Source organism: Trematomus bernacchii, unplaced genomic scaffold, assembly GCF_902827165.1.
Source record: "Trematomus bernacchii unplaced genomic scaffold, fTreBer1.1, whole genome shotgun sequence".
Taxonomy (NCBI): domain Eukaryota; kingdom Metazoa; phylum Chordata; class Actinopteri; order Perciformes; family Nototheniidae; genus Trematomus; species Trematomus bernacchii.
The window spans coordinates 41,961-58,044 of NW_022987581.1; the positions used below are offsets into that span (position 1 = coordinate 41,961).

General features: G+C 40.4%; 1 protein-coding gene across 1 annotated transcript; it reads left to right on the plus strand.

Moving 5' to 3' along the window:
• Positions 1 to 1,362: 1,362 nt before the first annotated feature.
• LOC117480024 (germ cell-specific gene 1-like protein) lies at positions 1,363 to 15,093 on the plus strand. The gene is made up of 6 exons (XM_034127178.1): positions 1,363 to 1,383; positions 1,831 to 1,854; positions 3,005 to 3,320; positions 10,489 to 10,653; positions 11,485 to 11,596; positions 14,649 to 15,093. The coding sequence occupies exons 1-6, from the start codon at positions 1,363 to 1,365 to the stop codon at positions 15,091 to 15,093; spliced, it is 1,083 nt and encodes a 360-aa protein (XP_033983069.1).
• Positions 15,094 to 16,084: the final 991 nt, after the last annotated feature.

Genomic DNA, 16,084 nt, shown 5'->3' on the forward strand with positions numbered 1-16,084 from the left:
CAGGACGGCCAAAATCCTCCATCGCTCTGATATCTGATGAAGAGTCGACGGGAAGAGGAGGCCGGATGTTTCTGTCTTCACCTTCATCGCCTCACTCGATGAGAGAACTGAGGACAAAGTTCGAAGGAAAAGAAGCTGAAGGAGGTGAGTGATTTTAAATTTGTATTGCAGATACATTTCCTTCTTGACAACGGTGGAATTATACTTTAAAGTGCCCAAAAATTATGTGGAAACGGTTGAAATACCTCAAAGATGGCTAATCAATTGACAGCTTTAGATGAATATTGAGCTAAAAGTTATAGAAATGTGAATTAGCATTAAAAATCCTACTCAAGTAAAAGTACAAAAGTATTATAATCAAAATATAAATAAAAAAGGTTTGTAGTATGGCTGATTTCAGATACCAAATATATAAAATGTATTGGATTTTAATCAGCGCTGCATTAATGTGTTCATCACTTTAATGTTGTAAAATTGGAGCTTATTTTAATTACTTTACTGCTGCGTAGTTTAATCTATAATATAACTTATAATTTGACACTCCACTGCTGCTGATGTCAAGGTATAGCTTTGAGCATCTGTCTCTTAGAGATGTTAAATTATTAAACCTCTTTTTAAACCAAGGCTTTTTTGATTCAGCCTTGCAACAATCACCAGTATATTGTGCTGTTTTTCTGTCACACTGTTTTTATTCTTTAAATGAAATGAATCATGTGAAACTCTGGCACCCTCTCTTTCAAACACTATTCATCTCAGAAAATTGTGCAGCGCTGCTTTTCCTTGGTTACTAAATACGTGTTGGTGATATTTTTAGTGACATGCAGTCGGATATTGTAACTAAGTATATTTACTTTTGGTATTTCCATTGAATGCTACCTCACTACATTTTGTGAGCCACTATTGTCATTTTTTCCCACTAAATGTATTTTGACAGTTACTTTTGAGATTAAGATTTGGTAATAAAAAACATTTTTTACATGAAAAACCTTTGACATAATCTCTAAAGATCAAAACAACTGTTACAAAAAGAGAAAATTATCAAATACATTACAAAAAGAACACCCTAAACATAGATAATTTGTGTAGTAGATCATTGTATATATAACGGTAACATGCTGCTGTGACAAAAAAATCACAATTTGGGATCAAAAGATATATCAAATCTAATTTAAAGAGGACCTATCATGCAAAATGCACTTTTTGATGTCTTTTATACAGAAATATGTCCCCCCCCGGTGTGTCGGGGAACTCACGCGGCGTCAGAAAATAAAACCCTTTCTCTTTTCCTCCGTACCCACATCTTTTAAAAACGGGGGTACAACGAGCGGATACAGATTTGCTGCCGATATTACGTAATTTCGGATGGCGGACCCACAGAGAGTTGCTATCAGAAACAATGCCTGACGTGTTTTGGACGTAATATGGTATTTGTTTACATTAGCAAGCCTCGCTAACACTCAGAGCTAACCTGTACTGTGGAGCACATGTGTTTAAAAAGCAGGAAATAACAAAAGGAACTCACCTTGTGATAAACCTGCAAGAGAAAAATAATTTGAGCTCCATACTGTTTCAGAAATAATCCTTGATGTGGTTTAGAACAGGATGGCGTTTTATCACAGCAGAATTTAGCTTTATCTCCGGTAGAATTCTGATCAGGCATTAGCTCCGCCTCCTCTTTTTTTTTTTTTTCAAGCTAAGGACCCAAAATCCGCGTTTCTCTAAACAGGGCTGGAATAGAGGGGTATGAGGGATTTCTAAAATGCATGATCTGTTTGTATTTTGAGAAAAACACATCATAGACATGTTTTTATATATTTTGATATATCCGAGACCCAGAATATATGCCTTAAAATAGCATGATAGGTGCACTTTAATATCGAGCTGACTTTTAGTTTTCCATATGTTTTGGATATTTGACCCTTTAAAATATGCACACATCTTAATGCACATCATGTTCATTTTAATTCATTGAATCCTGCACACCCATTCGAATATTTTGCACATTTCTCTTAGCTCTTTTAAAATCTACACAGTTCTCCACATTAAATTCTACAATTTTGTCCTATGTTTACTGTACTTAATTCTTTGTGGATTTATATTTTGTGTAAATATTTCTCTTATTGTTTCATTTTACAATATTTTTTTTTATAAAAGCACTATTTTTGCTCCTTAATTAATTTTACAGCATTAATGTATGCACAATTTACACCAAAGCAAAATGCTCCTATGAAGGATGTAAGGAATATAAAAAGGTTAGAAAACTGTCAAAAGAACTATAATTTCACGGGAAGACTAGGGGTCGAGGAATGTGAGAATTTGGTTAGGGGTATTGTCAAATATAATGTTTCTAATGCTATTTTATGCTCTTAAAGGTCCCCTATTATACGGTTTTTCATCAATATATGACAGGTCTCAGATATATACAAAACCTGTCTCTGATTGGCTGAAACACCAAACAGATCTTTGCAGCATTACCCATAATCCCCTCTGTTTCAGCCCTGTTTCCAAAGTGCTGATTCTCTGTCTGTTAGATGAAAATAAGGAGCCCCTCCCCACGCCCCTCTGAGAGATATTTGGTTAAAAAGAACTCAATGGTGCTCTAGGAGGAGATTCAGGTGATAAGGTGGGGGGGGTTACCTTGGTTGCTGATTGGCTAATGGCTACACAAGACAAAACATCGTTATGACATCATAAAGTGTCCAAAATCTGATCAGTTCATTTTCAGGCAGGTTTTTATATAAATGGATCAGGACAAAAAGAGAGAGAATCTTTGTTCCTGAAACTTTCAGAATCTCTTTCCACAGAGGGGACACATGTTGATGTAGAAGAGACATGGAAAAGTGGATTTTGCATAATATGTGACCTTTAATGTCTTTCATTTTTGTAAAGCACTTTGAATTGCCTTGTGTTGAAAAGTGCTATATAAATAAACTTGCCTTGCCTTATGTGTAAACCTACTTGACAATAAACCTGATTCTGATTCTCTCTACACCTGTTCCCCAAGGCTCCATCTAACCCCCAGATGAAGGCGTTTGTGAAGCAGATGCGATCCCCCCGCCTCTCCTTCCTCCACACCATGGCCTCCCTCTTCATGGCCGGCTTCGCCCTCTTGTCCTCCTTCTGGTGCGAGGGGAAGCAGAAGGTTCCCAAACCGCTGTGTTCTCCGGTCAAACACCAAAACTGCATCCCCGTGCCCGGAGTCGCCAACGCCACAAACATCCATTTCTCCTGGGAGACCGGAGACGACCGCTTCGTCTTCCCCACCTTCCACACCGGACTCTTCCTCATCTGCGAGGAGAACATCTACAAAGACGCCTGGGGTAAGAGATTCTACCATCAACACCTAAAATGATGATGGCACTGACAAGTGACAAGGTAGTCCACCACGGAGCTCCACAGGAGGTCTTTCCTCCCAGTGGCGCTCCGGCACATACTTTCATATTTACCTCCAAGATTTAATTCAACTTACTTATGGTCAGTATCAGAAACGTTTTTGTTGTTAGTGTTGTTATTTCTCAAGGTATATATATTATAACTGAGATCTTGGGTAGATAATGATAAGAATATGTTCTTACCTAAAATTAAATCAGGTTTGTTTGCAAGATATTTAGTCAATGCTGATCTGATAGAGAAAAACCCTAAAGTGCATCTTTGGCTGGATGGGAAAAACGTGACTGAATGGATTGGTTTTGCTTACACTCAGACAAATAGCTCCCCAATTTCAACCGACTGAAAACAAATAAAATCACGCAACATAAAAAGATATTAAGCACGAGTGAAACAAACATTTAAAATTATATGAACTAGTTAATAATCATTACTGTTGTGTTTAAAAAGAAGTAATGTGTCTTAAAAGGTGAAAACAAGACTAAAAAAAATCAACTCCTTGTCACAAATGATCACAAAGAAAGGTCAAAAGTTATTTTACAGAAGTGGAAAAAACTCATTTATACATATAGCAAGATTTACAGTCAACAATCAGCATTAGATGTTCTAAACCGTGGTCATAAATGTTGATCAGGTTGTGTGAAGTCGATGATAATCTGAAGGAGAGATAAGGATACAGAAACAGGAAGTGAGAGTAACTGTGGCACTAGTGCGATACACAATGAAATAGGACACTAGCAATCCAAGGTGATGATGTGAAATGAGGCCACGGGTGTGTTAACTTGCATTTGTGTGTCTCAGTGTGTGTGTGTGCCCAAAGAGGATTATCATCTGTGTCTGTGTGTGTGTGTGTGTGTGTGTGTGTGTGTGTGTGTGTGTGTGTGTGTGTGTGTGTGTGCGTGTGCGTGTGCGTGCGCGTGCGCGTGCGCGTGCGCGTGCGTGTGCGTGCTGCTCACAGAGATTTAGACTTCAACAGCATGACTCAATTATGGATTAGAAACCCTGAGAGAGAGAAAGGTTAATGGGATTCACAAACATCGGCGGGGTTTTAACCGTCTCATTTGAGGCTGATTTGCAACTGATTGTAAGGATTGAGTTTGAATGAAACCGCAGTGCAGCCCAAAGTTTTTAACTGACCTACTAGGAGGTCAACATATATAGAGAAATAGATCCTTATTATGGTTAATAGTTTGGTAATGGTTCGAAATAAAGCAAATACCTTTATTTATGTATAAATGAAGGTATTATTTGATAAGTAATGTTACACATGTTGTTGAACCATCATTTGTACAACTTAAGCAGCAGTTTTCACGTGGCAAATTATATAGGAACGCAACTGACATTTATTTAGACAATTTCGTTTAAGCTGCAGACTATTTTCTTGATTAAATCAATTAAGTCTGGTCCCTAAAATCAAAGAAAATAGTTTAATTTGATCTCTTTAAATGTCTCTTTTTTTTGTATCTATGGCCAATTTAAAGCGTTAACGGTGCGTCCACACGTGCGTTGAAGCTTGCCGGCGGGCGTGTCTGAAGCTCGACCAACAACCAATCACATGAATCTCCCGCCCCGGACACACAAGCACGCGGTTTGATTGGCTAGAGCTTGTACTGGCATATGATTTGATTGGCTGACGCTTCCGTCGAAGCTTCAAAAGTTGAACATTGCTCAACTTTTGAAGCGAGCAACGCGACGCGACGGAACCAAAATGCAGTTCGGCAAAGCGTGACGTCACCCCATTCAAAGTGAATGGGCAGAAGCGTTGAAGCTCCAACGCACGCCGCCGTGTGGACGGGCCGTAAGAGAGCTAGGAGTGACAATTGAGGGACACACATAGGCGAATATTTGCACTTTCCTAGTATTAATTACGGTTTAATGACATTTTTCTGGAATGCTGTCATGAAGAATTGTGTTTCAGAGTAATAACTAATGCACACGCAAGAAAAGTAGGCCCTCTAAGCATTTAAATGAATATCAATGTAGAATGGTTCCCCTGAGAGCTCTGTGCTGTCACTTAAAACACAACATAGGCAAATGGAGAAAATAAAGGCAATGAAGACAAATCTATAAGACCGCTCATGCACAGCATTTAGAGATAAACACTGCAATGGGAGAGAACAAATAAATACCAAAAAAAGCTGCAAATTGAGTTTTTAAAAACTTGAAATTGGTTATTTTTCTCACACATTTTCTGTTTGCATCTGTGTTGTTAAGTCCCAGTGTGTCGAGCTTATGGGCCAGCGTAATTTAGAGGCATATGCGGTCCTCTGATTATTGCAGCTGGCATGTAAACACTTTGGTAAACAAGCCTCAAAGAAGCTTAACCGTCTGCAGAACAGGTTGTTCCTATTTTCTCCAAAATGGCTTTCCTAGCAGTGGAGGAAGAAAAACAATCAATGTGTGGCTGAAAATAAATCATTTATGTAAAAAAAAGAAACACCAAAATAGAAACTACAGATTCTCAGTTTTATTGTAAACCCACTCCCTTCAGGTTCATACAGAATACATCCTATAATCTGCTATCAGTTTAATTTAACTGTTCCCTCAATCTGACCAATTTGAAAACACATGCACAGCATTGATACAAAAGGGAGTAAAAGCAATCACGTTTTAAGACAAACAAACTAAATTGTGTGACATTGTTTTTGTTTTTCTCACTTTTCTAAACGCTGTGAATATGTAATAAGCTTTTTACTTTTTCTTGTTCTTGTTTGCATCTGTTCTACTTTGTTTGAACTCTCAGGGCCACCATAGTTGTTAGCCTCAAACTGATTTTTAACAGCTGTCATGCAAATACATTGGTAAAAAAATTGCTTCACTAGCAGGAGAAAAAAACACAACTAAAAGACAAAAATCATTAATGTTAACTAAACTAAAACCCCTAACAGCAGGTTTAATCCTAATAAATCCTATAATCTCCTATCAATTTAATTTAACTGTTCCCTCAATCTGACCAATTTGAAACTAAATTGTGTCACATTGTTTTAGTTTTTCTCACTTTTCTAAACGCTGTGAATATGTAATAAGCTTTTTACTTTTTCTTGTTCTTGTTTGCATCTGTTCTCCTTTGTTTGAACTCTCAGGGCCACCATAGTTTTTAGCCTCAAACAGCTGTCATGCAAACACATTGGCAAAACAATGAACTCACTAGCAGAGTCAGGGGGAAAAAACACAACTAAAAGACAAAAATCATTCATGTTAAGAAACTCAAATAAAACCCCTAACAGCAGGTTTAATCCGAACAGATCCTATAATCTGCTATCAGTTTAATACAACTGTTCCCTCAATCTGACCAATTTGAAAACACATGCACTAAAAAAACAGCAAAGTGAGAAAACACAATGTTGTTGTTTTTCAATTGTGTGTTGAACTCTCAGGGCCACCGTAGTTTTTAACCTCAAACTGATTATGGCAGCTGTCATGTAAACACTTTTGGCCACAAAGAAGCTTAACCGTCTGCAGAAACAGCTTGTTCCTATTTCTATAATGTGTCTATTTTATAGCATTGTCTGCAGTCGTGAGAAGAAACTCTTACGGGGAGAAAACAAAATGCTTTCGTGTTGAAATAATAAGTGAAATGAAAAACAAGACGCACTCACAGAGTCTTGTTTGTGTTGCTACTCAGATTTTTCCTGTAGGGCCGGTTCCACAAATCTGATAATCTCCCAGCAGCTTACAGCAGGACGTGAACACTCTTTACCTCCTTCTGGTTATTCTCACAGTAATTAGATTGCAGTGTTCATTTCAATGTATAATATACACTTTATGCACAGGCTGGAGGATTCTTTTATAATGGGAAAACTATGGAGAGTTTGTTCTGGGAAATATCAGCATACTGTCATTATCCTATTTGATACTGTTGGTACTTGTAAATGTCGATAGGTATGTAAATGTATAAAGATAAGAATTGTACGGAAGAGGATTAGGGCCACTGTTGTGTCCCGTCAAAAGTGTTGAGTCTAAGTCATGTTTTTGTTTAGTCCATTTTTGTATTGTCTCACACTTCCTGTTTTGTTTTGACACTCACCTGTTACGTTTCATTCCAGGTTCCTTGACTCCCTACCCTTGGGTGCGTTTCACTTCGGTTAAATGGATTCCTTGCGTCCCTCACTTGCGTGGTTTCCCTGCGACTAGTCCCTCCCACCAGGGAAGCATGGAGAGACGCAAGGAAACCACGAGAAGCAGGGAAATGAGTTTTAAGAGCAATGGGACGTCGTTTCCTCCGGAGAGTCACGTGAAGCGACGTCCGTTTGTGATGACGCCGCACAGCTGATCGTCTGACAGCAGCCAGATCAGTGCATGCGCTGCATCGTCCAATCAGTGAGCGATACACAGTAAGGGGGCGGGGCGAGTGTCTGAGGATTTCACCGGAGGATGGTCTGGTAGTTCCTCGATTATCGATCCTCGATCCTCGATCCTCGGTCCTCGGTCCTCGATCCTCGATCCTCGATCCTCGGTCCTCGGTCCTCGGTCCTCGATCCTCGATCCTCGATCCTCGATCCTCGATCCTCGGTCCTCGGTCCTCGGTCCTCGATCCTCGATCCTCGATCCTCGATCCTCGGTCCTCGATCCTCGATCCTCGATCCTCGATCCTCGGTCCTCGGTCCTCGGTCCTCGATCCTCGATCCTCGATCCTCGGTCCTCGATCCTCGATCCTCGATCCTCGGTCCTCGATCCTCGGTCCTCGATCCTCGATCCTCGGTCCTCGGTCCTCGGTCCTCGGTCCTCGGTCCTCGATCCTCGGTCCTCGGTCCTCGGTCCTCGATCCTCGATCCTCGATCCTCGGTCCTCGATCCTCGGTCCTCGATCCTCGATCCTCGATCCTCGGTCCTCGGTCCTCGGTCCTCGATCCTCGATCCTCGGTCCTCGATCCTCGGTCCTCGATCCTCGGTCCTCGGTCCTCGATCCTCGGTCCTCGGTCCTCGATCCTCGATCCTCGGTCCTCGATCCTCGGTCCTCGGTCCTCCGGCACAAATAAGGCCACTGGGACGGTACTCAAGATGGCGCAGACAAATCAACTTCCGGTGATACCGAGACCGAGGAGCGAGGAAATGAGAAATAAGAGAAGTGAAACGCACCCCTCCTGGGTCGTGCATTTGAGTTCAATACCTTGTGTTTCCAAGTTCGTGACAGCCACATGAAAAGAAAATGTTGGGGATGTGAAAAAAGTATACATACTGTATATAAACAACAGTTGGACAAACATTTACAATAAATTAAGAGAGGGTATTTTTATAAACCAAGAATTTAAAGGTGGGGTAGGTAATTCCCTTCAGAAACACTTTTTGTTATATTCCATGGAATGCTCTTAGCATCCCGATAGCAATGAATATATGAAATGCTTTGACAATAAATACATACAAAAATGTCATCTGTGGAAGCCGTGGCGCTGTAAAAAGCACGACCAATCATCTGAGCCGGCCCGGCTAAAATAACTGAATGGCCTACCTGCCTGTCAGCCTTCCATCTGTGCACAAACTTATCTCGTGCCCTCATAGGTCATGTGCGCGTTCGTGTGTGTTGGAGGAGGGGCTCTGTAAGGAAGTCTGAAGGAAGAGGCAGATTTTTTCCGGTTGTGTACTTTCAAATTCTAGCGCACTCGAGCTGGTTTCTCCATTCTTACCGACCCTACCTTTAAATGAATAAGTCCAATAAAAGATAAAATAAAATAGAATAAAAACATATTTATTTATTTGACCTTTATTTAACCAGGATAGGTCTCATTGAGATTAAACATATATTTTTCAAGAGAGTCCTATATAAACATGAGAAGTGAAAGTGTGCAATAAAAGAAAATACTTTTTAAAAGGATAGTTATATACTCAGTAAAGTAAACATGTCCGCATTGTACTACAATATATCACTGCTGTGGGGGTCACTTTAACATCTCACTACTTAAAAAAACTATTTGTTTTAAAATATTTAATGATTTATTTTTGTGTTTTTTTTATCTGTCTTTTGATTCCTAGAGGAGAAATGTCGAGGGTTTTATACTTTGACTCCAGGATCTGAAATAGGTAAATATGTTCATCACGTTCTCTTGTGTTTCTTAGTTATCTGATTGTTATCCAAACCCTTCATCAGTGTCGTCCTCCTGCCTGTGGGTTGAAGGCCAAAGATTCATGAGGGAAGTCTTAACACAGGTTTAAATATCCTAATTCTGGGAGTGGAGTGGTTTTAAAGGTCAAAGATGGGTTCGGGTAACAGTAAAACAGGGAACATGTGTTGTCTGGGGATTCAAAATGGATGAAAGAGAAGGATGAAAGGAATATAAAATGGTTAGAAAACTGTCAAAAGAACTATAATTTCACAGGAAGACCAGGGGTAGAGGAAAGTGAGAATTTGGTTAGGGGTCTTGTCAAATATCTGGAACAATACCAGAAACCTGCAGGTCCGCTGCAACTCTGACTACTTTTAAATCCAGCCTGAAGACTTTCTTTTTGCCGCTGCTTTTAATTAAACTATTTAGGGTTCTTACGGTCATTAAAAACCTGGAAAAGTCATGGAAATTCAAAATGCTAATTCCAGGCCCTGGAAAAGTTATGGAAAACAATATTTTTCCCAAAGTTTTGAAAAAGTCATGGAAATGTAAATAAAGTTGCATCAAATATAATTTATATTTTATCTAATCGCCAAAATAGTAATACTATAATGATAATAAATACTGTATCGTATAGTAATGAAATGTAAAATGGCATTTAACTGACGAGGTGTTTTGCTGGTGAGAGATTTTAGTGGCTTTAGCGTGTAGAAGCTAGTAAGCCTATTTGATTTGTTTTAGATAGGCACAACATGTTTCATATGCAGACCTTATTTTCCTGTTCCATGTTCAAATAAACCATTTTCAGTGGTACCGCTGAGAAAGAGTAATATTTTTGGTCATGGAAAATTAGGTAAAGGTCCTGGAGAAGTCATTGAAAATCATTGGTGAAAAAGTGTATGAACCCTGACTATTCACATCTCACACTGCACTGTAACTTTTATTCATGTACCTGTGTTATTCACGTTTTATTATCTTTGCTTTTTAATGTTTCAAATGTGTTTTATGCTCTTAATGTCTTACATTTGTCTAAAGCACTTTGAATTGCCTTGCCTCCCCAGCGATGATGTGGTTTTCTGTCACTCTGGAGATCCTGTACGTGGCTCTTCTGATGATCAGCTGTTCTCTGCTGTCGGTGCAGCTCTGCATCCGGACCTTCTGCCCGTCCACGCAGCGCTGCGGACAGCTGCTCAACGCCTTCGCTGCTCTCTCCACGGTCCTGGGAGGTGAGGACACTATTTAAAGGTCTCCTATCATACAACTTTTTAACACGATAATACTTTAATGGTCAGATCAAGTCTGAAATGCTCCTTGCATCACAGCAGCTCCATGTGTAACGTCAACAGACAAGTATCAAGACACAGTACATCCAAAACAAATAACAAACATTTAACATAATAGCACAATCAGTGAGAGAAAACCTGCTCAAAGAGCCTTCAGCGTGCTTTTGATCTGGATTCAGCTCTGAGGACCGACTGGAGCACAAAGGGTGCTTCAGTCTGACTTTAGTGAATCTCCCATTAGATGGTAGCAGTTCATATTCTCTGTTAGAGCATGCTTTAGGTCCCATGATGTTGTCGGACAGCCTTATTAGGTTGTTATGATAGGCTGAGTCAGAAAGTCTCTGACAGGGTGGACCAACAATCTTTGAGCAGGTGGAGCAGTTTTGACTTTAAAGCTGTTGACAATGTCCTTTATACATAAATATGTGTGTAAGGGAACTCACAAAGTGTCAGAAAACAAAACAAAACCCTCTCTCTTTTCCTCCGTACCCACATCTCTAAAAACGGGGGTACAACGGAGCAGATTTGAGGCCGATATGACGTAATATCTGAAATGTGGGCTGGCTTTACACCTTACACTATCAGAAAGTTGCTATCAGAAACAATGCGCGACATGTTTTGGACGTAATATGGTCTTTGTTTACATTAGCAAGCATCGCTAACACTCAGAGCTAACCTGTACTGGAGAGAGTATGTGTAAAGAAGCAGGAAATAAAGAAAGGAACTCACCAGGACTAGTTTACTAACATTAGTTTCCTGATTGTGTGTTCCCAGGTCTGCTTGGGATGGTGGGTCACATGATGTTCATGCAGGTGTTTCAGACCACCGCCTCGATGGGACCAGAAGACTTCAAGCCTCACAGCTACGGCTACTCCTGGGCCTTCTAGTGAGTCCATTAAACACACTTACACATGTTCTGCTACTAGGCAAGGCTAGTTTGTTTATATAGCACCTTTCAACACAAGGCAATTCAAAGTGCTTTACAAAAATGAAAGACATTTACCACATCCTGACTGAACGCTTCTTAACAAACACAGTAAGAAACAGGCAATAACAATATTTTTTTACATAAAAGATACTAAACATATCCACATCCTGACTGAACACTTAACCCTTATGTTGTGTTCGGGTCTCCCGTGACCCGTTTCAAGTTAAAATTATATAATAACTACGCTCTAGTTTTTTTTATCGGAACAAGGCTTCATGATATCCCCCACAACAGATATATAAACACTGCAAAACTGATTTTGACCATTTTAGGCAAATCTGAAGGTCTCTAAAAAAAAAAGGTGTATAATTTGGGGAGACCCAGCTAAAATGTTTTGGGTCACTCGGGGTCAAATTTCGCCCCAATCAAGATTCATCTTTGACTTTAGAGACCCCTCCCCCACCCCCTTCATCCACTGTAACAATACTTTTTCGCAACATGCACCTGGTCTCCCCTCCCTCTGCCCCCCTCCCCCCACGGGAACTCGACCTTTCTCAAAGAATATGTACACTAACACTTGAACCTGAACACACACATGCACGTGTGCAATATGTGGTGTAATGTATTTTGGGCCATAACATTAAATTACAACAGGATTGTACGGTTATGAATGCATTATAAGTTAGTTATGATGTAGTTAAAACAATATTGGATGATAGTCATTTTTTTGTTGTGTTTTGGACTGAAATAAATCATGGGTCAAAATTGACCCGCGAACACCATGAACGGTAACAGCTTTTGAACACAACACAAGGGTTAACAAACACAATAACAGAAAAGGAAATAACTATTTATTTAACACAAAAGATACTAAACATATCCACATCCTGACTGAACGCTTCTTAACAAACACAATAACAGAACAGGGAATAACAATATTTTTTTAACATCAAAACGCAGGAATAAATCAGAGAGAGGTGCTGGAACAGGTCTTAAGAGGTTACGAGCATTAAGAATTAGTGCAGGAGAAGCATATTACAAAACGGCGTCTTAAATAATAAAAGATAATAAAACATGAATAACACAGGTACATGGATAAAAGTTACAGTGCAGTGTGAGATGTGAATAGTTCAATTAAAAGCAGCGGCAAAAAGAAAAGTCTTCAGCCTGGATTTAAAAGTAGTAAGAGTTGCAGCGGACCGGCAGGTTTCTGGGAGTTTGTTCCAGATATTCGGAGCATAATAAATGAACGCTGCTTCTCCATACTAGGCGTCTCTCCATTAAAACAATGACAAAAGCTTTATTAAAGATGGGAGTTACTGTCTTCACTACTAACGTCATCACTGATCATGTAGTTCGGTATGCCAGGTTGCCACTAAAGTTTGTTTGTATCTCTGATAACTCAAGATCCAGACATTTTGGAGCTTTTTATCTGAAGTCGAGGTCTCTGTAGAGACCTAAAACTTCTTTGAAAGTCTCAAGAATCAAAGTCAGTCAACTTTGACTTGGACCATAGAGTACTGAGGGTTTGTGAGTTAACGTGCAAAGCATATTTGAAAACCATATTTGTCGCTCCCTTTGGTATGGAGGAATGTTTTCACGACTTCCTGCTGAGTCCTTGCCTGACAAACTCAAATTCTTGACATGGAAACAAGCTTTTCTTTGGGCCCCGCTCTGCCCAGACACATTTTTTCTACATCAATTCCTCCAAGTCTTCATGTGGGATCACTTCACACTTCCATTCAGTCTTCTCCTTTTCATCCATTCTTTGTAGCATCACAGTTTTACAACCACAGCTTCTGCAGATCTTTTCGGGAAGCTTTTCCTCTTTGTGTTTAAACCTTTATATATACAGTCTATGGTTTAAACGTGTTCGAACAGAGTCTGCATGGTCCATTTCCTTCAAGTAACATTTTGAATGGAAAAGAGTCTCAGGCTTTGCAAGAAAGACTAGTTATGTAGGTATATCCTGTAAAACAACAAACTACTTGTTTTCTAAATAGAAATAAAGCCTGCTGGAGCCGTGGGGTAAATACCTGTTTATTAGTTTAGATAAGCTAATAAGAAATGGTATTTTTCACAATGATTTTTCCTGCGATGGCCCTCATACAGTGTATGAAATGTATCATATCATTGAATATAAGAGAATTGAGAGCCTCTCTTCTGCTCTGAGAGGTGGTCTTGCTTTTTTGAAAAGAGGAAATCATGCTAGTTTTCCAAGTCGTTTTCCTTAAAGGTCACCTATTATACAAAATCCACTTGTTCATGTCTCTTCTACATCAACATGTGTCCCCTCTTCTTCATGTCTCTTCTACATCAACATGTGTCCCCTCTTCTTCATGTCTCTTCTACATCAACATGTGTCTCCTCTTCTTCATGTCTCTTCTACATCAACATGTGTCCCCTCTTCTTCATGTCTCTTCTACATCAACATGTGTCCCCTCTTCTTCATGTCTCTTCTACATCAACATGTGTCCCCTCTTCTTCATGTCTCTTCTACATCAACATGTGTCCCCTCTTCTTCATGTCTCTTCTTCATCAACATGTGTCCCCTCTGTGTAAAGAGACTCTGAAAGTTTCAGGAAAAAAGATTCTCTCTCTTTTTGTCCTGATCCATTTATATAAAAACCTGTCTGAAAATTAGCTGATCAGATTTTGGCCACTTTATGATGTCATAACGATGTTTTGTCTTGTGTAACCATTAGCCAATCACCAACCAAGGTAACCCCCCCCCACCCTATCACCTGAATCTCCTCCTAGAGCACCATTGTGTTCTTTCTAACCAAATATCTCTCAGAGGGGCGTGGGGAGTGGCTCCTTATTTTCATCTAAAGTAACAGACAGAGAATCAGCACTTTTGAAACAGGGCTGAAACAGAGGGGATTACTATGAAAACAGTATAATAGGGGACCTTTAAGTCGAACTCTGACTGGCCCCAGTATACACCCAGTCACTCCCCTTCTACAAAGTAACGTCCCAGTGAAACCCCTCTGGTCTGTGTCTCCGTCAGCATGGCCTGGTGTGCCTTCACTCTCTGCATGTCAGCCGGAGTCTCTACCCTCAACAACTACACCAAGACCGTCATGATGGTCGGCCCGCGACGGACCTCCAGCCTCAACGCCTGCAGCTTCAACTTCGTGGGTGTGCTGCCTCCTTACTACACCCCTGTGAACCCCGCCCTCACCTCTCCCCCGTCTCCCCCCCGGATCTCCCACCTGTCTCCCTACTACAAAACCCCGTCCGCCAGTCAAAGGCACTCCGACTCCCTGCCTCCTCTTCCTCACTCCAACTCCTTCCCTCCTCCACCCTCCCATCTCGCATCTGCTTCCTCCATCCATCGCCTCTCGTTACCCTCTCAAAAGCCATCATACCCACCCTCCGTCTCCCCCCGCCTCCCCCTGCCGGGACATCAGGAGAGCTGCTACGATCCGGGAGAGGACTACAGCCCACTGTGAACTATACTGCTTTTATTCAGACTGGAGTCTTTCTTTGATAGCAGGACTTATGACTATAGGGTGGTGCAGCGATGATTTAAGTTAGCAATTTCGTGGACACTCAAGACATAACCAAATATATAAAAAATAGAAACACAGACATACTGCTGATTGAAGGAATTATTATATTGTTGTACAGCAGTATAAGAGCCAGAATAATTGCGTCAAGTCCGCCAAGAGTATATGTGTCTGTCTAAAGAATAACAGAATCTCACAGGTTTTATACACTTCTTTTTAGTTTACACAGCACTATACCTTTGGACCTTTTCCAATCACATGTTACAAGATCCTATGCTCAATAACACGCTGCAAACAGACATGTGCACATTCAGGTCTCTTTAGATAAACTAAAGGATGAAACTAACTAGCATGACTTACAACACATGATCATAAAATATAGATTATTTCAACAGCATCTCCCTGGTTCCCTTGACAAAAAGCTAATGGGATTTTCCATTGGATTTTCGGAATATTGCAGAAAATAAGCTCTGATGGCAAACAAATGTTTATCATACTTACACGTTCGTACCACAGGATAATTTCCACATATTAACACCACACGCTATAAAGAAACTACATCAATGTCACATGACTTCACGTCACCACCGCTAAGCTAAAGGTGGCTAATGTTGGGCTATAAAGGAACTACATCAAGGTCACATGACTTCTCGTCACCACCGCTAAGCTAAAGGTGGCTAATGTTGCGCTATAAAGGAACTACATCAAGGTCACATGACTTCACGTCACCACCGCTAAGCTAAAGGTGGCTAATGTTGCGCTATAAAGGAACTACATCAAGGTCACATGACTTCACGTCACCACCGCTAAGCTAAAGGTGGCTAATGTTGTGCTATAAAGGAACTACATCAAGGTCACATGACTTCACGTCACCACCGCTAAGCTAAAGGTGGCTAATGTTGCGCTATAAAGGAACTACATCAAGGTCACATGA

Excerpts from the sequence above, each read along its gene's own strand:
- LOC117480024 (XM_034127178.1), top strand. The coding sequence starts at position 1,363 with ATGGCGGACCCACAGAGAGTT. Across the intron at positions 1,384-1,830 it reads TGGCGGACCCACAGAGAGTT|ACCCAGAATATATGCCTTAA; the intron begins GCTATCAGAAAC and ends GATATATCCGAG. Across the intron at positions 11,597-14,648 it reads GGCTACTCCTGGGCCTTCTA|CATGGCCTGGTGTGCCTTCA; the intron begins GTGAGTCCATTA and ends TGTCTCCGTCAG.